At 56.0% G+C, this 21,778-nt stretch overlaps 3 protein-coding genes across 6 annotated transcripts; 1 reads left to right on the forward strand and 2 right to left on the reverse strand.

The window, feature by feature from the left end:
* The first annotated feature begins 250 nt into the window (after positions 1-250).
* On the forward strand, positions 251-14,002 carry SRRT (serrate, RNA effector molecule). Of its 3 annotated transcripts, none has more exons than XM_060284070.1 (20): positions 251-532; positions 805-944; positions 6,124-6,252; positions 6,514-6,660; positions 6,919-7,107; positions 8,953-9,122; positions 9,254-9,438; positions 9,625-9,723; positions 9,805-9,922; positions 10,119-10,276; positions 10,613-10,674; positions 10,787-10,865; positions 11,165-11,353; positions 11,701-11,874; positions 11,974-12,127; positions 12,283-12,476; positions 12,673-12,829; positions 13,366-13,467; positions 13,580-13,706; positions 13,808-14,002. In XM_060284070.1, the coding sequence occupies exons 2-20, from the start codon at positions 823-825 to the stop codon at positions 13,881-13,883; spliced, it is 2,631 nt and encodes an 876-aa protein (XP_060140053.1). In that variant the 5' UTR covers positions 251-532; positions 805-822; the 3' UTR covers positions 13,884-14,002. The 3 variants fall into 3 exon arrangements, with proteins under 3 accessions (XP_060140053.1, XP_060140052.1, XP_060140054.1); XM_060284069.1 differs by having other exon boundaries at positions 251-458; XM_060284071.1 differs by having other exon boundaries at positions 251-458; positions 13,378-13,467.
* UFSP1 (UFM1 specific peptidase 1) lies at positions 13,400-14,776 on the reverse strand. Its single transcript, XM_030872119.3, has one exon. The coding sequence runs from the start codon at positions 14,625-14,627 to the stop codon at positions 14,199-14,201; it is 429 nt and encodes a 142-aa protein (XP_030727979.1). The 5' UTR covers positions 14,628-14,776; the 3' UTR covers positions 13,400-14,198.
* Positions 14,777-14,823: 47 nt separating this feature from the next.
* On the reverse strand, positions 14,824-21,100 carry ACHE (acetylcholinesterase (Yt blood group)). 2 transcript variants are annotated; one of them, XM_060284072.2, is made up of 5 exons: positions 20,994-21,097; positions 18,318-19,407; positions 17,473-17,957; positions 16,534-16,703; positions 14,824-15,641 (listed from the first exon to the last, which is right to left on the reverse strand). In XM_060284072.2, the coding sequence occupies exons 2-5, from the start codon at positions 19,380-19,382 to the stop codon at positions 15,520-15,522; spliced, it is 1,842 nt and encodes a 613-aa protein (XP_060140055.1). In that variant the 5' UTR covers positions 19,383-19,407; positions 20,994-21,097; the 3' UTR covers positions 14,824-15,519. The 2 variants fall into 2 exon arrangements, with proteins under 2 accessions (XP_060140055.1, XP_030727977.1); XM_030872117.3 differs by having other exon boundaries at positions 14,825-15,641; positions 18,318-19,404; positions 20,994-21,100.
* Positions 21,101-21,778: the final 678 nt, after the last annotated feature.

Genomic DNA, 21,778 nt, shown 5'->3' on the forward strand with positions numbered 1-21,778 from the left:
GATCAAAGCTGGGGAGAAAGCGGCTGGACGCGAACTGTTTCAGACCCCGGGCACATCCGGGAAAGCGCGACCTTCGACCTCGGCGGGAGGAAACTTCCCCTCACGCCCTGAGGGTTCTATCTCCCTCCCGAAGCTACGCTTGGTCCCGCTCCGCTCCCGTAGTTCCTCTCGCCCGCAGTTCTCGTCCTGGAAAGAGCGCGAGACTTCCGGCTCCCCGCCCCTTCCCATCAGTCCCCGGTGCTCCCCGCCTTTGCTTCTTTGAGTTGGTTCCAGATCAGGCACGGCGGGTTGTAGTTTGTAAGCCGAGGCGCCGTTCTGCGGGTGACGCAGGCGCAGCTCGGGCGGCGCGAGCCGACCGCCCATCTTCTGCTGTCCCACTTTGTTCGCGTCTACTCGGCCCCGTCGCTGAGAGCCCCGTGTCTCCCTCTCACACTCGCAATCCCCGTCGCGCGCCCGAGGCAAGGGGCGGGCCCAGGTCACCGGGAGAATCTGCTGGCCTGAGCGCGAGACGAACGGCCACCACCGCTCCCTGGTGGGGGAGGGGAGGGGCCTGGAGAGCCGGGCTGTGGCCGGCAGCTGGGACAGGGGCCTGCGGGTGGGCGGGGAGGTGGGCGTGGAGGCCCCTGGGGGAGAGTGGAGAGTCGGATCCCTACAGCTCCCGGGGCCGAGGGCTTAGGCTGGCGGGGACAGCGGAAGGTTGGCCTTTGCGGAGGGAGGCGGGCGTGCTGCCTCAAGGGGTGGGGGGGAATCCTTTGCTCCTGTCGTCATTGTTCAACACCCCGATTATTCCTGTCCGGGCTCCAGGCCCCTTCTTTCCGCGCCATGGGTGACAGTGATGACGAGTATGATCGAAGGCGCAGGGACAAGTTTAGAAGAGAGCGCAGCGACTATGACCGTTCCCGGGAAAGAGATGAAAGACGTCGAGGGGATGATTGGAATGATCGGTAAGACACTGCTTTTTCTTAATTTTGTCCCCCGTCTTATTCTCTTGCATTCAAGTCTCGTTGCATTTCCCTTAAGGTTTTATTAGAGCGAACCATATGAAATCGCTCATACTTGACCGTTTCATGTGGTTCAGCCTATTTGCTCTTGGCCAAGGAGCTAGCTGTGGCTTGATTTTTGAAATGTCCAGCAGATCAAAGCAATAGAGGTAAGAGTTTAAGTATGAAAAACCAGTGTTTTTGTGTGTGTTTTATTGTTTGTAAATTATACCCCAAAAATGTTGATTCAAAAAAAGTAGTATTACAGAATTGACTTGACTGGAGAGGTTGTCAGACAAGTACCCTAGCAGGATATGTAAATTTCTTGTAATAGTCTAACCTAAAAACTGAAAGAGTTCTTTGAATAGTGATGGTTGGGTTAATTGATTAGGTTTGACTCAGCTAGTGATTAGCTTTTTGGGATGTTCTTGAGTTAATTATAGTTGAGGTGTTTCTGTTAAGAAACAGCTGATAGGGGCTTCCCTGGTGGCACAGTGGTTGGGAATCCGCCTGCCAGTGTAAGGTACACAGGTTCGAGCCCTGGTCCGGGAAGATCCCACATGCCGAGGAGCAACTAAGCCTATGCACCACAACTACTGAGCCTGCGCTCTGGAGGCCGCGAGCCACAACTACTGAGCCCGCGTGCCGCAACTACTGAAGCCCGAGCACCTAGAGCCCGTGCTACGCAACAAGAGAAGCCACCGTAATGAGAAGCCTGCGCAGTGCAACTAAAGAAAGCCTACGCGTAGCCACAAAGACCCAAAAATTAAATAAATAAATTTATTAAAAAAAAGAGAAACAGCTGATATTTAAAGGAACTGTGGAAGACTTTTATCTAAGGGACATCATAAATATCTAATCGGTGAGCTGATGGCGCAGGCTTGATTTGGAAACAGGTTATCAGGGAAAAAGTTTGAGGTGGCTTATTGCAATAGCATTTATTCATTCAGTGTTGTTTTGAAAAGTGAGTTCAGTAAATCGTTCAGTCAGTATATCTCTTCACTGTGGAGACTTTATGTGGCACTTTGTTTTGTTTAGTATCTTCTAAGAATGTCAGACGACAACAAAAGGTGTTCTTAATTCTGAAGCTGGCTAAGGTATAGTTATTGCCCTTAAGGAGTTTACAGTCTGGGGCTTGGAGTGTGGGGCAAAATGGCCTTGGGTGTATTTTGCAAATGAGTATATATGAGAGGTCATGATGAAGATGTGAAATGTTGAGGGAACAGATCTGAGGGAGGGGACAAGTGGTGGAGGTGTTGTAGGGGAGAGCGACACGAAAGGGACACCTAGCAAGGCTTGGAAAGATGAGTGGGGATTCCTCAGACACAGGTGGAGGGTGCACCTTGGAGTTGGGGGCATAATGTTGTGCACAGAAAAAAGCACGTGTTCTAGTTTTTTTAGAGTAGTGGTTCTCAAAATCCCTAAGAGGTCTTTGAGCTTACAACTATTTTTTTTTTAATTTATTTTATTTATTTTTGGCTGCATTGGGTCTTTGTTGCTGCACACAGGCTTTCTCTAGTTGCGGCGAGCGGGGGCTATTCTTGGTTGCGGTGCGCAGGCTTCTCATTGTGGTGGCTTCTCTTGTTGCGGAGCACGGGCTCTAGGCGTGCGGGCTTCAGTAGTTGTGGCTCACGGGCTCAGTAGTTATGGCTTGCGGGCTCTAGAGCGCAGGCTCAGTAGTTGTGGAGCACGGACTTAGTTGCTCTGCAGCATGTGGGATCTTCCCGGACCAGGGCTCGAACCCGTGTCCCCTGCATTGGCAGGCGGATTCTTAACCACTGCGCCACCAGGGAAGCCCCTAAGCTTACAACTATTTTTTATTCTCTTTTTAATTTTTATTATTTTTTAAAAATTCTTTTTCATTATGGTGTATTGCAGAATGGTGAATATAGTTCCCTGTGCTATACAGTAGGACCTTGTTGTTTATCCATTCTATAGAAAATAGTTTGCATCTGCTAAGCCAAACTCCCACCGCATTCCTCCCCCGCCCCCCGGCAACCACAAGTCTCTTCTCTATGAGTCTGTTTCTGTTTTATAACAGTTCATTTGTGTCATAGTTTAGATTCCACGTATAAGTGATATCATATGGTATTTATCTTTCTCTTTCTGACTTACTTGACTTAGTATGATAATCTCTAGGTTCATCCATGTTGTTACAAATGGCATTATCTCATTCTTTTTTATGGCTAAGTAGTATTCCATTGCATATATTTACCACATCTTGTTTATTCATTCATTTGTTGGTGGACATTTAAGTGGTTTCCACGTCTTGGCTATTGTGAATAGTGCTGCTGTGAACATAGGAGTGCGTGTATCTTTTTGAATTATAGTTTTGTCCAGATACATGCCCAGGAGTGGGATTGCTGCATCACATGGCAACTATTTTTAGTTTTTTGAGGACTCTCCATACTGTTTCCATAGTGGCTGCGCCAACTTACCTTCCCACCAACAGTGTGGGAGGGTCCCCTTTTCTCCACACCCTCTCCAGCATTTGTTGTTAGCTTACAACTATTTTCATAGTAATATTAAGATAGACAGTATTGTTGTTTCACTGTACTGGCATTTGGTACTATAGCAGTGGTGGGTAAAACTGCTGGTGCCTTAGCACAAATCAAGGCAGTGGCACCAGACAGTTAAAAAAAAGTTTCACTTCATGTCATTAATGAAGCAATAGAATTTTAAACTTTATTAAATTGGATTCTTGACTACATGTTGTTTTTTTTTTAAGTTAATTAATTTAGTTTTGGCTGCATTGGGTCTTCGCTGCTGCATGTGGGCTTTCTCAGGTTGCGGAGAGCGAGGGCTACTCTTCGTTGCGGTGCGCGTGCTTCTAATTGTGGTGGCTTCTCGTTGCGGAGCACGGGCTCAAGGCACGCAGGCTTCAGTAGTTGTGGTGTGTGGGCTCAGTAGTTGTGACACGAGGGCCGTAGAGCGCAGGCTCAGTAGTTGTGGCACACGGGCTTAGCTGCTCCGCGACATGTGGGATCTTCCTGGACCAGGGCTTGAACCCGTGTCCCCTGCATTGGCAGGCGGGTTCTTAACCACTGCGCCACCAGGGAAGGCTGACTATGGTTTTCAATACATGTGATGATAGGAAGGATGCATAAAGCACTTCTGCATGTAGTGTGGTGGTTACCTTGAGGAGGAGCATTTGTGGGATTGAGTTGTGAGCTGAACTAACAGTCCTCATCCCCCCCCCGCCCCGCTTCAGGTTTGTTACCTGAATGAAAGGCTATCAAACAGTGCTTATTCATATCTGGGTATTTGGTAGACATTTTGAAAAAAGTTAAGAGAACTTGTTACTTTAAGGAAAATTGTCAGTTTTGTTGCCAGTGAGGAAGTGGAACTTCCCAGTGTAAACTAAAATTTTGGAAAACTTGTATCTACCAGTGTCAGCTTGACAGCTTCCTATTACTTTAAAGACTTTTCTGGTGAGATAGGGAGTGATACTAAAGATTATGATATTTTGATACCGTGTAATGAGATGTGTGAAGATCTTTTCAAAGAGCAAGGTAGAATAATGAATTTTAATATAGAGTACAAAATGTTCATTGATTTAGTTTCAGATTCAACATTGCAGCTAGCCTTTAAGCAGCTATCTCTTGCCAAGTTTTGGGTAGTATCAAAAGCAAAGAATAGCCCCAGCTATCTGAAAAGGTTATTAAAGTGTTCCCTTTTCCAACTACATATCACTGTGAGGCCAGAGCTTCTTATTTTTCAACCAAACAGCGTATCATGATAGGTTGAATGGGGAAGTATATACCATGAGAATCCAGCTGCCTCTATGAAGCCAGACCTTGAACAGATTTGTAAATGAAATAACGATGCAACTTTTCTCACTAAATTTGTTTGTAAAATAGCCATTTTTTATAAAAATGTATAAATGGGTAGTTTATGTTATTATATAACTTCAAAATTATTAGGTTTTTTTTCTGTTCTAATTATGAATACAGTTAAGTATTGAGAGCTCTCATGCACATAAGCAAAAGCTCTTCAATCTTCAGTAATTTTTAAGAGTGTAAAGGGGGTCCCAAGACTGAACAGTTTGAAAACCACTGGGTTATAGCAGAGGATTTTCTTTTTTATTCTGTTCGATGGAGATGGCGTTGGCTGGTAACGGGTAGAGAACCTGGAATGACAGCCAGGAACCAAGGTTTTTTTTTTTTTAATAAATTTTATTTATTTATTTATTTATTTTTGGCTGTGTTGGGTCTTTGTTGCTACATGTGGGCTTCTCTAGTTGTGGCGAGCGGGGGCTACTCTTCATTGCGTTGCGCAGGCTTCTCATTGCGGTGGCTTCTCTTGTTGCGGAGCACGGTCTCTAGGCACACGGGCTTCAGTAGTTGTGGCTCGTGGGCTCTAGAACACAGGCTCAGTAGTTGTGAGACATGGCCTTAGTTGCTCCATGGCATGTGGGATCTTCCTGGACCAGGGCTCAAACCCCTGTCCCCTGCATTGGCAGGCATATTCTTAACCACTGCGCCACCAGGGAAGCCAGGGAATGTTTTGAATAGTATTTTGTACTGGCATTTAAGCAAGGGCATGGCATGATTGGATTTGTGTTTGAGAAAGATCACTTTGACCTTGGAGTGGAGGAAAGGGAGAGACCAGAGGTAGGGAAGACAAACCAAGGCTGCACTTAAAGGAGAAATGGCCAGGACCGGGGCATGTGGACTAGGGCAGAGTTTGTGGGGCAGCTTTCATTTGAGGCAGAGGATTAACAAGCCAGCAACAAATTAGTGGTGAGGGTGACACTTGATAACTGGATACCTGGCGATACTGTTGGTGCAACTGAGAGTGGGAAACAGGAGAGGGGAAGCAAGTTTGGGCCCGCAGTGGTAGAGATAATAGGCTCGATTCTGACATGTCGATCTTGAGGTGAGAGTGGCCGTCGAGGAGGGGTTGTTGACGTGGGTCTGAAGCTCAGGAGAAAGGCCAGGCTGGAGGAGTTGGCAGGCCATCAGTTTGTGGGAAATGGCTGAAGTGATGGAAGTAGACAAGAGCTTTTTCCTCTTAGAGGGAAGTTTTATAATTTCAGGCTTTTAGCCTCGTGTCTCAAATATGATGGGAAGGGCCTGTCCAAGAGTGTGATCTTGGGATATCCAACTGTGTCTTACTTACTGCTACTTGTTCTTGTCTCCAGAGAGTGGGACCGTGGCCGGGAGCGCCGCAGTCGGGGTGAATATCGCGACTATGACAGGAATCGGCGAGAGCGCTTCTCTCCTCCCCGACACGAGCTCAGCCCCCCGCAGAAGCGCATGAGGCGAGACTGGTGAGATGGCCACGGTTTCTCTGTCTTCTCTTCTCAGCCTCGGTTCTACCTGGGCCTCAGCTGTCTTCCCTCACTTCTGCTGAGAACTTTCTTGGTCATTTCCTTTTCTCAAAGTTCCCATAAACCCATCTTTTTTGGTTCCTCTAAACCCTTGGGTGAGAGACCACATGGCAGGTGTGCCCCTCCCTCTGTCCCATCTGCCTTTGCGCTCAGGAGACATGATGGCCTTCTCTGTCTGACTTTTGTGTCCCCCACCCTCAGGGATGAGCACAGCTCTGACCCATACCACAGTGGCTATGAGATGCCCTATGCTGGGGGGGGTGGGGGCCCAGCTTATGGCCCCCCTCAGCCCTGGGTTCATCCAGACGTCCACATCATGCAGCACCATGTTCTGCCTATCCAGGCCAGGTAAAGACCTGCGGTTCTGGGGTTCTTGGGAGAAGGGAGTCGGTGGGCCTGGGGGATGGATTGGGGCTGCTGAAGACCACGGCTGGAGCCAGGAGAAGTGGGTCAGGCACACTGGCGTGCCCGTGGGGGTGGCCGCAGCTGGCGCCTGGGGTCATGTTCCTGGTGGGCGAAGGAAGGGGGCAGCTGGCTACCTCGGCCCGCCATCCCCCCACCCTCTTCCCCCACAACCAAGACTTCCTGACCGGGCCCCCCCCTCAGGCTGGGCAGCATAGCAGAGATCGACTTGGGTGTGCCGCCACCTGTGATGAAGACCTTCAAGGAGTTTCTCCTGTCTTTGGATGACTCTGTGGATGAGACAGAGGCAGTTAAGCGCTATAACGACTACAAGCTGGATTTCCGGAGGCAGCAGATGCAGGATTTCTTCCTGGCTCATAAAGATGAGGAGTGGTGAGTGCCCCTCCTCTCCTGCTGTCTTTTCCCTGGCATGTTTCCCCTGGCCCCGCCAGCGGAGCCTGCAGCCCTGTCCTCTTCCCATTTTCCCCAATCCAGAACTTCCTGGGGGTGGGGGATGGGAAGCGTCACAGCACTGGCTGATGGGTTCTCCTCCTCACTTCCACGTCCACCACGGCCCCCACGCCATCTCCCTTCCCCACTGTCCTCAGTGAGTGAGACGCCTCCAGGCAGCTGGCCAGAGCCACCTGTTCCCTTGGGGCAGCAGACTGCTTCCCACTCGCTGATACTGGGTCACTGTCATCCCTGATCGCCGGGACCCTGTTTGGCCATGGCATCCTCCCAAAAGCAACGAGTGAATCCAGACAAGAAAAGCAAAGATCTCAGTGTCGTTTGACAGAAAAAGAATTTTAATTTTTTTCCTTTTGTGGATGTTTTAATTTTAATCAACCATCTTTTCCCCCCTTCCTGCTCCTCCTCCTCCTCATCCTCTTTCTGCTCCTCCTCCTTGAAAAGAGCCAGAACTGGGAACTACACCCGCTCATCGACGGAGCTCGGAGCAAACCCACCTCCACCCCCACCATACCCAGCCCATACATGAGCCCCTGGGCTGACGGCGCTGCCCCGGCCAGGCAGACAGGCAGGGCACTGCTGTGCACAATGCAGCGGTTTAGCTGAATGTGATTGCTCAGGCAGCTAGTCAGTCAGGGCCGCCTCCGCGGAGTCCCGCGGGGGTGGGGCATCCGGGCCGGGCGCCCCAGCCAGGAGCCAGCCGGTGGCCCACCAGCCAGCATGGGCCCTGGGCGCGGCTAGTTAAATCTTGAGCTCTGTTTGACCAAGCGGCCAAGGTAAAGATCCTGGAGGTGACGCCTGCGGCTTTCCTTTCCTCTTACGCTCAACTCGTGGTTCTGTTCTGTCACCGTCTCCTCTTTCTTCCTAATCTGTGTCTTTGTCTCACTCTCTCGTGAACCTTTCCTTCTTTCTCCGTCCTTGTTCTTGCTCCTGCCTAACGCTTCTTTCTCCTGTTTTTTTTTTCTCCCCCTAGTCTGTTTGGTCTTTAGTTTTCCTTTTTGTTTTTGACTTCTGGGACTTTCTCTCACTTTCTCCTTTCTTTTTTGCATAGCCTGATTTCTTCTGTCCCTCCCCCCCACTCCTGCCCCCCTGCCCAGGGTCCTAATTTAAGTGTTTCCTTTTTCATGATCTATCCTAACGCCCCACCCTGTCCTCTCTCGATCCCTGTGGGCAGTACCTGAGGTTATAAGGGCACTTCAGTTTCTCCCTTTGCTCTTTCCCTGTCCCTTCACCATCTGCTTATCTTCCCAAGGGGGGAGAAAGGTATCCTGCCTTTTTTGGCTTTTCCTTTCTGGTGATTTCAGGTTTCCCTGTCTTCCACCAAGGGATGGAGGGAGCTGGTGGGAGCAATCCTTTTAATGACTCTAGTTTGGGGTTGGCAAGGAGAGGGAGGTTCTTTGGGGCCTACTATTTCCTTAGAGTTCCTCTGGGAAGCTTTGGGAAACTACACTTTTTAAAATTCGTGTTTCCCAGATACTCAGGGCAGTCAGTCTGCCTCCAGCCCTGGCTCCCCCTGTAGTCATGCTCTTTCCAGATCCAGAGCTCTTAGTTCCTGGCTCTTCCCTAGATCTTCTCAGAGCATAACCTCTGGTTCCTTTTGGGGGGATTGGGTGGTTCTAGTGCACCCCTCTCCCCTCATCTCTGCTTTTATGATCTTTTGTGGGTTTGAGAGGATGGGGGCTTTCCCCTGATTTTCCTGGGCCCCTCCCCATGTCCTGGCTCTGGCCTCCAGTGACTGTTTGGCCTCTTCCCTCCCCACTTCCTTCCCAGGTTTCGGTCTAAGTACCACCCAGATGAGGTGGGGAAGCGTCGGCAGGAGGCCCGGGGGGCCCTGCAAAACCGACTGAGGGTATTCCTGTCCCTCATGGAGAGCGGCTGGTTTGATAATCTTCTGCTGGACATAGACAAAGCTGATGCCATTGTCAAGATGCTGGATGCAGGTGGGTGGATTGGGAGGGGTGGGATTGTCTGGTCACCAAGGTCTTGGTTGAAAATGGAAATAGATGGACAGAGAGCCAGAGGCTGAAGGCCAGGGCCCTTGGATGGTGACCTCTGCTCCCTTTGTTGGTAGCTGTGATTAAGATGGAAGGAGGTACAGAGAATGACCTACGCATCCTGGAGCAGGAGGAGGAGGAGGAACAGGCAGGGAAGCCTGGGGAGCCCAGCAAGAAAGAGGAAGGCCGGGTTGGACCAGGCCCGGGCGATGGAGAACGCAAGACCAATGAGAAGGATGACAAGAAAGAGGATGGCAAACAGGTCTGAGTGCCGGGGCTTCTGGGTGCTGCCTGTGCCGCCTGGGCAGGAGAATGCGGCTGCCTCAGGGGTCGTGTCTCCGGTGGGGGAGAGGCGAACTTGTGGGCTCAGCTGTGGAGGGTGGGCGGGGCCCTCTGGCAAAGGCTGAAGGGGAGACCAGCATCCCTGGTGATTTGTCTCTACCTGTAGGCCGAAAACGACAGTTCTAGTGATGACAAAACCAAGAAATCCGAGGGTGATGGGGACAAGGAAGAGAAGAAAGAAGACTCTGAGAAAGAAGCCAAAAAGGTGGGCTCTCCTTTGCGCAGGGTCGGTGTCGGCGCTGGGTCCTGGTACCTGACTCATCTCCCCTTGCTGCGGCTCTTACAGAGCAGCAAGAAGCGGAATAGGAAGCATAGTGGTGATGACAGCTTTGACGAAGGCAGTGTGTCCGAGTCGGAGTCGGAGTCGGAGAGTGGCCAGGCCGAGGAGGAGAAGGAGGAGGCTGGTAGGTTTTATTCTCTTTGTTTCTAGTCCAGTCTCTTCATACTGACCGGTGTGGCGGGGGGAGGTGAGAGGTTTGTGAAATTGATGGGAGGGTGGCCTTTTGGGAGGGACTGATGCGGGGAGGTTTGACAGCTTCTCTATCCTTCCCTCCTCAATTGACAATAAATTTTCACCAACTCCCACCACTTCCTGCATAGAGGAAGCACTCAAGGAAAAGGAGAAGCCCAAGGAAGAAGAGAGGGAGAAGCCTAAGGACGCTCCTGGGCTGGAATGTAAACCCCGACCGCTGCATAAGACTTGTTCTCTCTTCATGCGCAACATCGCGCCCAACATCTCCCGGGCTGAGATCATTTCTGTGAGTGGGAAGAATGGTACTGGGGGCAGGGGTGACACCCAGGCTCCATTCCTTCGGGTGGGGGCGACAGCGAGAAGATAACCTGGCACTGCTTCTGACCTCCATCTCTGTTTCTCTGATGGGGAGGCCCCCTTCCCATGGGCCCACGCCCTTCAGAGAGGCTGGCCCTGGTTGCATGGTTTGCTTTCAAGTGCTGTTATTCTTAAGCCCTTAATTGTTTCTTCCTAGTCCAAGGAAGGATGAAAAGGCAGTTCCCCAGGGTTCTGAGGACATGGGGATTGGAGGAAGAAGTGAATCCTTGAATCACAAGTGGGGCTTCTGTTTCTGCTTTTCCAGCTTTGTAAAAGATACCCCGGCTTTATGCGCGTGGCATTATCGGAGCCCCAGCCTGAGAGGAGGTAAGGAATGGAGGGAGGTGTGACCCTGGATACCTCGGGGAAAAGGTGCAGGGGAAGATTGGTGGCCAACATCACGTCCATCCCAGGATTATGCTGACATTTTCTTGTTTAGGTTTTTCCGTCGTGGCTGGGTGACCTTTGACCGCAGCGTTAACATTAAAGAGATCTGTTGGAACCTGCAGAATATCCGAGTGAGTCTGGGAGTGGGGCTGTTGAGGGAGGGAAGGCGGGGCTCCCCCTGCTCCACGCAGTCTCTGATCCCTTCGTTCATTGATGGCTTCATCCATCTGCTCCTTATTTCATCCATTTAGTCTGCTCACGTGAATTGTATGCAGTTGTCTCTCGGTTTGGCTCTGAGACTGTTCCTGTGAACAAGACACCCCGGTCCCTGTCCATAGGGAGCTCAGTCTGATCGCTAGCGTGCTCGGTCGGGCCAGTCTTTGAGTGGCTCTTCTTTGGCAAGTGTTGGTGAGCCTTCTGTTCCCTCCAGCTCCGGGAGTGTGAGCTGAGCCCTGGTGTGAACAGAGACCTGACCCGTCGTGTCCGCAACATCAACGGCATCACCCAGCACAAGCAGATAGTGCGCAACGACATCAAGCTGGCGGCCAAGCTGATCCACACGCTGGATGACAGGACCCAGCTCTGGGCCTCTGAGCCTGGGACGCCGCCTCTGCCAGCGGTTAGTGACTCCTCGTGGAACTTGTTAAAAAGCCGCTGGTTCCCCCTCATCTGCTGTGGGCGCCTCTGGCCTTACCTGGTCTGTAGCACTGACCCCCTTGTACCCACCCCCGTATTTGCCCCTCTCCTCCTGAGCAGCATCTCCAGCTTCCATCAAAACAGATTGGTATTAGTGATTACTTATCGGCTAGGGCAGAACACGTACACAAATTAAGACAAATAATGAGGCAAATGTAACAGCCCAGCCGAGCCCTGAACTCCTTTCTGCCCCACATTGCCTTTTCAAATGAGAAGGTTCCTAGGCTACCCTGAGGAGTTTTGTCTGCTCTACCTCTCTCACCCTACCAGAGTCTGCCCTCGCAGAACCCCATCTTGAAGAATATCACTGACTACCTGATTGAGGAAGTGAGCGCTGAGGAGGAGGAGCTGCTGGGGAGCAGTGGGGGGGCCCCTCCTGAGGAGCCTCCTAAGGAAGGGAACCCTGCAGAGATCAACGTGGAGCGGGATGAGAAGCTGATCAAGGTGCCAGTGGGTGCAGGGTGTGTGGGGCGTGGGAGAGCCTGGCTCGGGGCGGTAAAGGGGCAAGTGTATGGGGAACTCTCAGCTTCTCATTTCTCTTAGGTTTTGGACAAACTCCTCCTTTATTTGCGCATCGTGCATTCCCTGGATTATTATAACACGTGCGAGTACCCCAATGAGGATGAGATGCCCAACCGCTGTGGCATCATCCATGTTCGGGGGCCCATGCCGCCCAACCGCATCAGTCACGGAGAAGGTGACCTCCCAGCTTTCCCACTCCTGGTTTCCCTCTCTCCCAGCTGCCTCTGGCCTTAGTTCTGCTCTGGTAGCAATGCTCTGCCACCCTCTCCTCTGATCCCCGCCTCCGGGCTCCCTTCTCCAACTTGCTCTCCGTCTGTTCCAAAACCACAGTGCTAGAATGGCAGAAGACATTTGAGGAGAAGCTGACTCCGCTGCTGAGTGTGCGGGAATCTCTTTCAGAGGAAGAGGCCCAGAAGATGGGTCGCAAAGACCCTGAGCAGGAAGTGGAAAAGTTTGTGACCTCCAACACCCAGGAACTGGGCAAGGATAAGTGGCTGTGCCCTCTCAGTGGCAAGAAATTCAAGGTCTGGGATGTTAGACATTTGTGTGTTAGGACTGTGGGAGGAGAGGGTTCAGCCGGGAAGCCTCCTCAGAGCCTGGGGAGGAACTGCTCATTGGGATGAGACAGAGGGGAGGTGGAGTGTCCTTGCAGGTTGGGTCTGGGGAGCTAGGGAACCCTCATTGCTGACTCAGTTCTCACCCCCTCCTCTATTCAACCAGGGCCCTGAGTTTGTACGCAAACATATCTTCAACAAGCATGCAGAGAAAATTGAGGAAGTAAAGAAGGAGGTTGCATTTTTTAACAACTTTCTCACTGATGCCAAGCGACCAGCTCTGCCTGAGATAAAGCCAGCTCAGCCACCTGGCCCTGCCCAGAGTAAGATACGATCCATGAGGGTCTGCCCCATTCCCTCTCCCTTGACTGTTCAAAGACTCCTGGTTTTATTTATTTATTTATTTTTGGCTGCGTTGGGTCTTCGTCGCTGCGCGCGGGCTTTCTCTAGTTGCGGCGAGCGGGGACTACTCTTTGTTGCGGTGCGTGGGCTTCTCATTCATTGCAGTGGCTTCTTTTGTTGTGGAGCATGGGCTCTAGGCACGCGGGCTTCAGTAGTTGTGGCTTGCGAGCTCTGTAGAGCGCAGACTCAGTAGTTGTGGCGCACGGGCTTAGTTGCTCCGAGGCATGTGGGATCTTCCAGGACCAGGGCTCAAACCCGTGTCCCCTGCATTGGCAGGCGGATTCTTAACCGCTGCACCACCACGGAAGCCCCTCCTGGTTCTCTTTAACTTGTTGTATCCTGTGAAGTTTCTACCTCACTCTCAGGCCATATTACTAAAAAGCCAGCTGTCCATCTCCCGCCACTGCCCCGCCCCCCTCCCCCCCCCCCGCAGTAATTCATGTCCCTGTCTGTATTGTACTCCCCCCAGGTCTGACCCCGGGACTCCCCTACCCACACCAGACTCCCCAGGGCCTGATGCCCTATGGTCAGCCCCGGCCCCCCATCTTGGGCTATGGAGGTAAGTGTAAGAGGGAGTTGAAAGGACCTGGACTGGGGCTGGGAGAAAGAAAACTTAGCTAGGATGTAGTTGAGGTCACAGTTTTTCAACTCAACACTGATCTTTTTCATAGCTGGTGCTGTTCGCCCTGCAGTGCCCACAGGAGGGCCTCCATATCCCCATGCTCCCTATGGTGCTGGCCGAGGGAACTATGATGCCTTCCGAGGCCAGGGAGGTTATCCTGGGAAACCCCGGAACAGGTGAGACTGGGCTAAGATGTCTAAGTGTTCTTGGCCCTCTTCAAACTCCCTTTCAGGGACCCTCAAATCTCACCCCCTCTTACCTCTTTCTAATCTCACAGGATGGTCCGTGGAGACCCACGGGCCATTGTGGAATACCGTGACCTGGATGCTCCAGATGATGTGGATTTCTTTTGAGTCATACACGTTTCCTCACTCCTGGTCATCATCTATACTTGTGACTGCCTCGTCCCATCCAGCTCTGAGAAGTTTTTGTACGTTCAGCCCTACTGCCAATAAAAACACTTGCGTGGTGACTCCTGGCTTAATGTATATATGTAATATACTTCCCCAGATGCTCCCAAAAATTAGCTGGGGCCATGGTTGGCTGGGCCTTGCCACTTTATTGACACCAAAGATCCCAGGCTCTGCTGGGGCTTCCTGAGGGTCTGACATCAGGCAGCCTCTGCCTTTGAGATGGGTTAGATCAACGGGTATGGCGCTAGAGAAGCCTCAGTCCAGGGTGGGCAGCTGCTTTTTTGAGTTACAGCTGGTCAAGCACAGGTTGTAGAAGGAGTTGGGGTCAAAGGCTGTGCTCACCTCTCGCCAGCCCACCCAGCCAGCAGCCTGTAGTTCACTGGGGTTTTTCGGGGCACCCCAGCAGTGAGGGTCCAATACCAGGACGTAGGCTTCCGTGCCTGGCCCCAGGCACACTCCCAGCAAGGCCTTTGACCGGGCATCCGCATCCCCTCCAACCATTACAGGTCCCCCGCCCCCTGCGAAGTGGGAATAGAGCCTCTCCAGTTCCCCCTGAAGCCCTGCTCCACGGGGCACGTGACATAGGCGCCCTTGGGGACCCCCGAAGTGGTCAAGGCAGAGGCTGGCCTCTACACAGCCGATCCAGCTCCGAGAGCCCCGGAACCCGGGGGGCTTGTCGCCCATGTCCTCCAGGGCCGCCTGCACTGCAGCCAGTTCGGGTACGCCCGCCGGCCGGCCCTCTGGCCACGAGCACAGCGTTTGCAGAGTGCGGTAGCCGCAGCCCCAGCCCCGGTCGTCCACGCCGTCGCAGCCGTAATGATAGTAAATGTAATGGCCCGAGAGGAGGGCCAGGCGAGCGCGGCCGCCACCGCGGCCGGGCGGGGCCAGGCCCAGGTGGACGTCCTTCAGCGGCTCCAGGGCGGTGGGCGGGAGCGGCGGTCGCCGGGCCGGGCAGATCCGTTCTCCAGGCGGCGCGGAGCGAACTCCAGGGAGAACTCTGGGCTCTAGCGCTTCCTCTCAGCCCCGAGTCTTGGGCTAACTGCGGGCGTACAGTCCCCGCGGTCGCTCTCGCCTGGCCCCAGATTTAAGCGCGTGGCGCGGCCCGCGGCAACCACCACCAAGCTGCCGCGCGGGGCTCCCACAATGCACCGCCGCGTCCGCGCCGCCGTCCTCACTGCGCAGGCGTGAGCTCCACCTCGCCGGGCGGAAGGTACTCGCCGCAGCGGCGGGGGCGTGGCGCGGGCGCCCATCACCCCACCCCTCAGATTTAGCACCCATCCCTCCATTCATTCAATCCCAGTGGTTGAGGCATTCTGCCCGGACCCGGGCTCCCCAGGCGCGCACACTCCTGTGGCTGTAACAGTTTATTGGCAGCCCAGAGGGGCGAAGGCACCGCGGGGGAGGGGGCTCGGCCCGAGGCATGCAGAGGGCGGGGAGCCCCAGGGGAAAGTCGGGGGTGGGTGGGCAGGGTCTAGGGATCCTCTGTGTTATATCCCAACCCTTAAATAAATAGTATATACAGCTGAGGGGCCGGGCGGAGCGGGCAGGGCAGCGGGACGAGGGGGTCCCTCCTGGGTCACAGATCTGAGCAGCGATCCTGCTTGCTGTAATGGTCAAACTGGTTCTTCCAGTGCACCATGTAGGAGCTCCAGCGGTGGAACTCAGCCTTCCACTGGCGCTCAGCCTCGTCCAGCGTGTCTGCGGCCAGGGTGCCCGGCAAGTGGGTGGGGGGGAGGACATGGGGAAGGACGGGAACGGACATGGAGGGGTACGTGAGTTCAGGGAGGGCACACGGAGAATGTAGGAGACCACGTTGGGTGGTGGAAAGAGGATCAGGAGAACATGCAACAGACGGAAGACCAGGGGAAGGACGAGGGTAGAGGCGGGGCCAGAGAAGGATGGCGGGAAGGAGGAGGGAGGGGGAGAAAATGACCGGAAGACAGGGGGACAGAAGGGATCAGAGGAGGAGGATCCGTGGGTTGGTGGGGAAAAGAGAAGAGACAGAAATGGTTGGCGGTTATAGCCCCACTGGGGGGTGCTATCTAGCCCTAGGGCCTCCCTCCCACCCCAACACCAAGCTCAGGCTCCAAATAATAATTTTATAAAAAAAGAAAATTGGCTTTTTCATTTCCATTTAAACAATAAAGGCGTGTGGATCCCTGAGATGGGTCGTAGGTGTCCTCCCCCCACCCCCCCACCCCCCCTGCCCCCAGCCCTGTCCAGTTTGAGTTTCTCGGTTTGAGGAGGCAGGGAGCGCTGGGTCGGAGATCCCTGAGTGGAGCCCTTCCCCACAGTCAGACCACTCATTAGAGGAGGGGCCCCCTGAGGCCGGAGGGGGAAGAGGCCGTGGTCACAGCCGCAGGAGCCGGGAGAGGAGGAGGAAGAGGAGGAGGAGGAGGGACAGGGGGAGGCCGGGCCTGGGCCTCGGGGCAGCCTCCCCGTGGGCGGGGCCTGAGCAGGTGCAGGGGGCCTCCGAGGCTGGGGGGAGAAGAGAGGGGTTACACCCGGCCGGCTCCCAGTTCCCTCTCTCTCTCCGCGCCCCTTTTCTCCCCCGCCTCCTCCCAGTCCCTGCCCGCTGGCCCCTGCGTACCGGTGGCGCTGAGCAATTTGGGTAGGAAGCGGTTCCAGAAGGCGCAGGCCTGGGCGCGCAGCCCCCGCCGCACCTCTAGTGGCCGCAGGTTCAGGCTCACGTACTGCTGCGCTCCCGCCGTGTATGGTGGCCACTGCGGGGCTTTGGGGTCTCGGGGGTCATTGGGGTCCCTGCGGAAGGAAAGGGAAAGCTCAGCCCCTGGGGGCTGGGGAATGGAGATGGAGAGTAGGAGGAGGCAGGCTGCTTCCTGACCCATGCCGTTCCCTCTTAGGCTCCAGGGAGAGCCCCGTCTCCTCCCTCCCACATTCTCCTTCATCCTTTCTCTTTTCCAATATGCTCCGTCCTCCGGAGTCTTCCCCTTCCTCCTGCCCTCCCTCTTTCTGTTGTTCCTTTTTTTCCCTCAATTTTTCTGCTCCATCTTTGTTTCTCCCATTTAAAAAATTGCTATGACTTACTGAGCCCTTACTATATACTCAGGCCCAGTCCTATCTCTACAAACATCATGTTTACTTCTGCGGACACCCATATGATGGGATATTTATGGTCCCCTTCTTCAGACAGGTAAACTGTGTGCGTGTGTGTGCATTCGTGTGTGTCACAGCTAAAAAAATCGTCACTGGTCCAATTGATCCAGTTCTACAATCCACACTCCTAACTGCTCTGGTAACTCCTTTGTCTGTCTCTCCTTGTCTGTCTCTTCTCTTTGCCTCCCTCAGCTCTGTCCTTGTCTCATCAGGATCTGCCACCTTGCCTTCCTCCCTCCTTCCCTTCTCTTGGGGTCTCCTTTGTCATTCTCTCTCTCCCCCTTTGTCTCCTTTCCTTTGTGAACTCGGCCCCCCCCCCCCGCCCTTTCTGCTTGTCTCCCTCCCTCTCTGTCTGTTTCCCCCGCCCCTTGCCTCCCTGGCTCCTGGAGGCCCTCCTCCCCTCAGCCCCGCTGACCCTGTGCGGGCGAAGTTGGCCCAGTATCTCATCAGTCGTTGGGCAAAGGTTCTCTCCTCGACAGTGTAGTTTAGCGAGGGTTCCAGGGGGAGCCCGAAGATAAACTCGATCTCGTAGCCGTGGGGCACCCCCATCCAGAGGGGCCAGGAGAGCGTGGATGCACGGTGTTCAAAGATGTAGGCATAGACGCGAGCGCCTTGGGCGGCCAGTCGCCCAGCCAGCTGGGCTACGGGGCACACGACGTTGTGGTCGCCCACCACATCACTCATGGCCTCCCTCAGGCGTGCCGGGTCCTCAGGGTGCAGCCAGTCTGTGTAATGCAGGACCACAGCCTCGGCAGCCAGGTCACTTGCCTGGGGGACCCCGACCCGCACCCCGGCCAGGAACTGGGCCCGGCTGATGAGAGACTCGTTGTCTTTGCTGAAGCCTGGGGCCCCGTAAACCAGAAAATAGGATCCCTCATCCTTCACCACACCCACCAGCACCTGAGGGGACAGGACGGAGGGATGGGGGAGGGGAAGCACAGACAGACAGGCAGACAGAAACAGATGGACAAAGAGCCAGAGAGGTGAACAGTTATAGACCCAGGACCAGGGAGGAAGAGAGTTCGAGATGGGGGAAGGGAAAGAGAGAAAGAGAAAATACACCCACATTTCCTTTCCTCTCTGTCCCACGGACCACCCTGGGATTGAGCCCTCAGGGGAGAGGAGTGGGCCATGGGGCCCAGAAGCCTGGGCCTTTGGGAGTGGGTTTTGAGGACCCCTCATGCCTGGGTCCCCACGGGGAGGGGCAGGTGAAGAACAGGCCTAGAGGAAGCAGCTCCACCCCCTCCAGCCACTAGTCACCTGCAGGCCATGGAAGTCTCCGGCATTGATGAGGGCTTCAGGCGTGTCACTGAGGAAGTCTCCATCCACCACAGGCACGAAGGAGAAGCGGAAGACGCTTTCCTGAGGCAGCACATGCCACTCGTGGTCCACCAGATCCTGAGACGGCCGTGTCCGCAGGCAGGCCACCAGGTCTGTGTCATTGCCACCAGCCCCACCAGGCGGACAGCCCACGAGGCGGGCCAGCAGCGTGGCCCTGCGGCGGGCCTCTCCCACACCCACTGTGGCCCAGGGCCCATTGGGTGCCCCGCTCTGCAGCACGGCCCTGTGGAACAGGCCCCGGCTGGGTGGGGACAGCAGGTGCATGCCCACGGAGGCGGCACCTGCGCTTTCCCCAAACAGAGTCACTGACGTTGGATCCCCCCCGAAGGCTGCTACGTTCTCCTGCACCCACTGCAGTGCCAGCCTCTGATCCAGTAGACCCACATTGCCTGGGGCTTCCCGGCTCCCCGGCAGGGCCAAGAAGCCAAAGGCTCCCACCCGGTAGTTCATGGACACCAGCACAGTCCCCTCGGCCTGGGCCAGGAAGCGACCATCATACACGTCCAGGGAGGAGGCCCCGCTGTAGAAGCCACCCCCGTAGATCCAGACGAGGACAGGGGTGGGGGACGCAGGCCGGGGGTACGGTGTCCACACATTGAGGTAGAGGCAGTCCTCGCTCAGCTCACGGTTGGGGTTCCACATCTCGGTGCCCTCAAAGCCGGGGTACAAGGTGTCTACATATTGGTAGCAGACTCTTTGGAAGGCTGTGGCATTCAGCACCCCTGGCCAGGGCCGCTTGGGCTCTGGTGGCAGAAAGCGACGGGGGCCCACAGGTGGCTCTGCGAAGGGGATGCCCAGAAAAGCAGAGACAGGGCCCCCAGGGGCCATCAGGCGGAAGCCCCGTAGCCGGCCCCCACGCACAGTCACCAGCAGCTCTGGGTCCTCTGGGCCCTCAGCCTCTGCCCCTCCTCCCAGGAGGAAGAGGAGGAGAAGGAGCGGGGAAGCCAGGGAGGGCGTGTGCAGGGGACACCACGGGGGCCTCATGGCTGCCAGGGCAGGCAGGCGTCTGCTGGGAGAAAGAAAGGCAGAGGGTGAAGGCTCAAAGCTGCCAGGAGGGAGGAGATGATTAGGTAACACTCTTGCCCAGGGGTTATCACTGAGCTGCAGAGGAGGTGGGGCAGGTTGGCAGAAAGGAGAGAAATGGAGGGAGGGAGGGAGACAGGCAGAGACAAGGACACAGACAGGGAGAAGCAAGAGGGGACAGAGATCAGGCACACACACATACACCCAGACGGACAAATGCAGGGAACAGAGACAGACCTGCCAAGCAATACCCTCCCCTGCCCCGCAGAAGACCCACCGCCCTCACTTCCTTCCCCCAGCTGGGTGGACTGCCTTGGGCCCAGTTCGAGCAGTGCGGGGCACCAGCACCAGAGGCCGAAGGCCACGCACAGTCCACCCGACAGGGGCGGGGCCCTCACTGACGGGAGGCGCCGACGGGGGAGCTTGAGGTGGCGTGAAGGCTCAGCCTCTCATGCAGTTGGCCAGGGCCGTACCCTGGGAGGGTGTGGGTTGGGCATTCAGGGTGTGGGAGTCGCAGTTCCCGGGGTACCCCAAATCCTGCCTACTCCACACCCTGCCCCACCCAGCCCCGCCTCATCCACTGTCTGACACAGCGCGTTGGTACCCGCGAATGCCCGTCAACTGTGCACCCCCCTCGCCTAGCCTCAGCCAACAGGCTCGCTAGCCCTGGCCCCACAGGACTCGAGTCCCCCATCCATCCGATGCTGCGGTGCACGCTGCCGCCAGCGGGGGGCAGTAAAGACTGAGAAAAGGACGGCGCTCCCCGCCCCGAGTCCAGGAGCCGGGAACTTGGGGCGGGGGTCTGGGGGCTCGCGGGCATTGCCAAGGGGTCTGAAGGGCGAGGCGGGACGCCTGCGTTCTCGGAGCTCCGGAGATCCCCGGCTGCAGGGGCAGGGGCGCTATTTTGGGGCAGCAGCTGCTGCGGTTCCGGCATCTCCAGCCAAGGGATCAAAATTCCCCGGGTCGGAACTCCCCCCTCTCCCGCCGGTCACCCCTCACCCAGCCCTCGCCGCCCTGAGCTGGGGTGGTGGTGATGGAGATTAACTAGGAAACCCGAGTGGGGCTAATTATAACTCGGGGCTTCCGCTAAGCCTCCCCTTCCCCTAAAATAGAGACGGAGTCCCCGCGGGAGGGGGACGCCTGGGCCTGGGAGGGGGCTTCGGCTGGGAGCTGCGCAGGGGCGCTGGGGTCGCGGGATCCCGGAGGGCCCAGCCGGGCTCCAGGAACCTGCGCAGCTTGGATTCCGCCCCCAAGCAGGGGGCATCTTCCAGTGGCCCCAGACTTGGGGGCGAGCAGGGGCAGCGGCGCTCGGGGGTCCCCACAGGAATTCGAGAGCAGAGGCGGCAGCTGGCCCTGCGGGATGCTGTCTCCCGCGCGGGCAATCGTTAAGTATGCGGCGGTGAGGGAAGAGTTAAGGGTGAGTGTGGGGCGTCGGGGGGCGTCGCTGGGCAGGCCCCGGGGCGCGGTGGGCGTCCTGTCTGGGAGCCTGGGTCCCTCGGGGCGCGCACCGTTCCCAGGATGCGGAATGGGCCGCGGGCCGGAGGAGGGTCCTGGGCGGGGCGGGAGACTCACCTGAGGCGGCCGGGCCGGGCCGCGCCGGGAGCTGGAGGCGGCCGATGTTCCCCAGCGCAGGCTGAGCCGACTCTGACAGCCGCCGCCTCCGGCCCCCCGCACACACCCCCTCCGGGCCGCTCGGCGCCCCCGCCCGCCCCCGCCCACTGTCTCCGCCCCCGCCCCTCCCCGCCTCCCCGGGCCGCCACCTCCTCTCCCTCTCCCTCTCTCGGAGCCCAGACCCAGAGACCCCGGGGCCCAGACGCACTCCAGTGACAGACGCCGACAGACGGACAGACACGCAGTGACAGACACGACAGAAAGACCCTCAGCGGCGGAGCAGACACCCACAGGGACAGATAGAAGGACAGAAGCCCGCGGAGACAGACACATGCAGACGGACAGTCTCATGCAGTGACAGCCAGAGACAAACGCAGTGACCGACATTCACAGACGGACGGACACACTTGGACACATTGACAAGTCGGGGCTGGGGGCCGAATAAATGAGCGTCCCTGGCCACGACAGAGCAGGGGTGGCATGGGAGGACCGGTACGTGAAAATGCGGTTGAGGACCCCCTCAGGGGCCCGAGTGGCACCGGTGGAGAAAAGGTGACACCTGTGAGAATGAGGATGTGAACATGAGATCACGAGGGGACACGAAGGGGACCCCCGAAGAGGGAGGAGACCCCCGGGGGGAGGGAGAGGTGACTCCGGGACACCAGACAAGGAAGGCCAACGTGGTGGCACGTGCGAGGCTGCGGGGTGAGGCCGCCGCCGCAGTGGAAACTTCCGGAACCCCCGCG

The sequence above is a fragment of the Globicephala melas genome, chromosome 15 (assembly GCF_963455315.2).
Source record: "Globicephala melas chromosome 15, mGloMel1.2, whole genome shotgun sequence".
Classification (NCBI taxonomy): Eukaryota; Metazoa; Chordata; class Mammalia; order Artiodactyla; family Delphinidae; genus Globicephala; species Globicephala melas.

Bases quoted from the DNA above. Each gene is read 5' to 3' on its own strand.
- ACHE (XM_060284072.2), bottom strand. From the start codon at position 19,382: ATGAGGCCCCCGTGGTGTCCCCTGCACACGCCCTCCCTGGCTTCCCCG. The intron at 16,704-17,472 runs GTCAGCGGGGCT...TTCCTTCCGCAG, and splicing joins GCCAACTTCGCCCGCACAGG to GGACCCCAATGACCCCCGAG. The intron at 15,642-16,533 runs GTACGCAGGGGC...CCCTGGCCGCAG, and splicing joins CAAATTGCTCAGCGCCACCG to ACACGCTGGACGAGGCTGAG.
- UFSP1 (XM_030872119.3), bottom strand. From the start codon at position 14,627: ATGGGCGACAAGCCCCCCGGGTTCCGGGGCTCTCGGAGCTGGATCGGC.
- SRRT (XM_060284070.1), top strand. From the start codon at position 823: ATGGGTGACAGTGATGACGAGTATGATCGAAGGCGCAGGGACAAGTTT. The intron at 9,123-9,253 runs GTGGGTGGATTG...CTTTGTTGGTAG, and splicing joins TGTCAAGATGCTGGATGCAG to CTGTGATTAAGATGGAAGGA. The intron at 12,128-12,282 runs GTGACCTCCCAG...CCAAAACCACAG, and splicing joins CCGCATCAGTCACGGAGAAG to TGCTAGAATGGCAGAAGACA.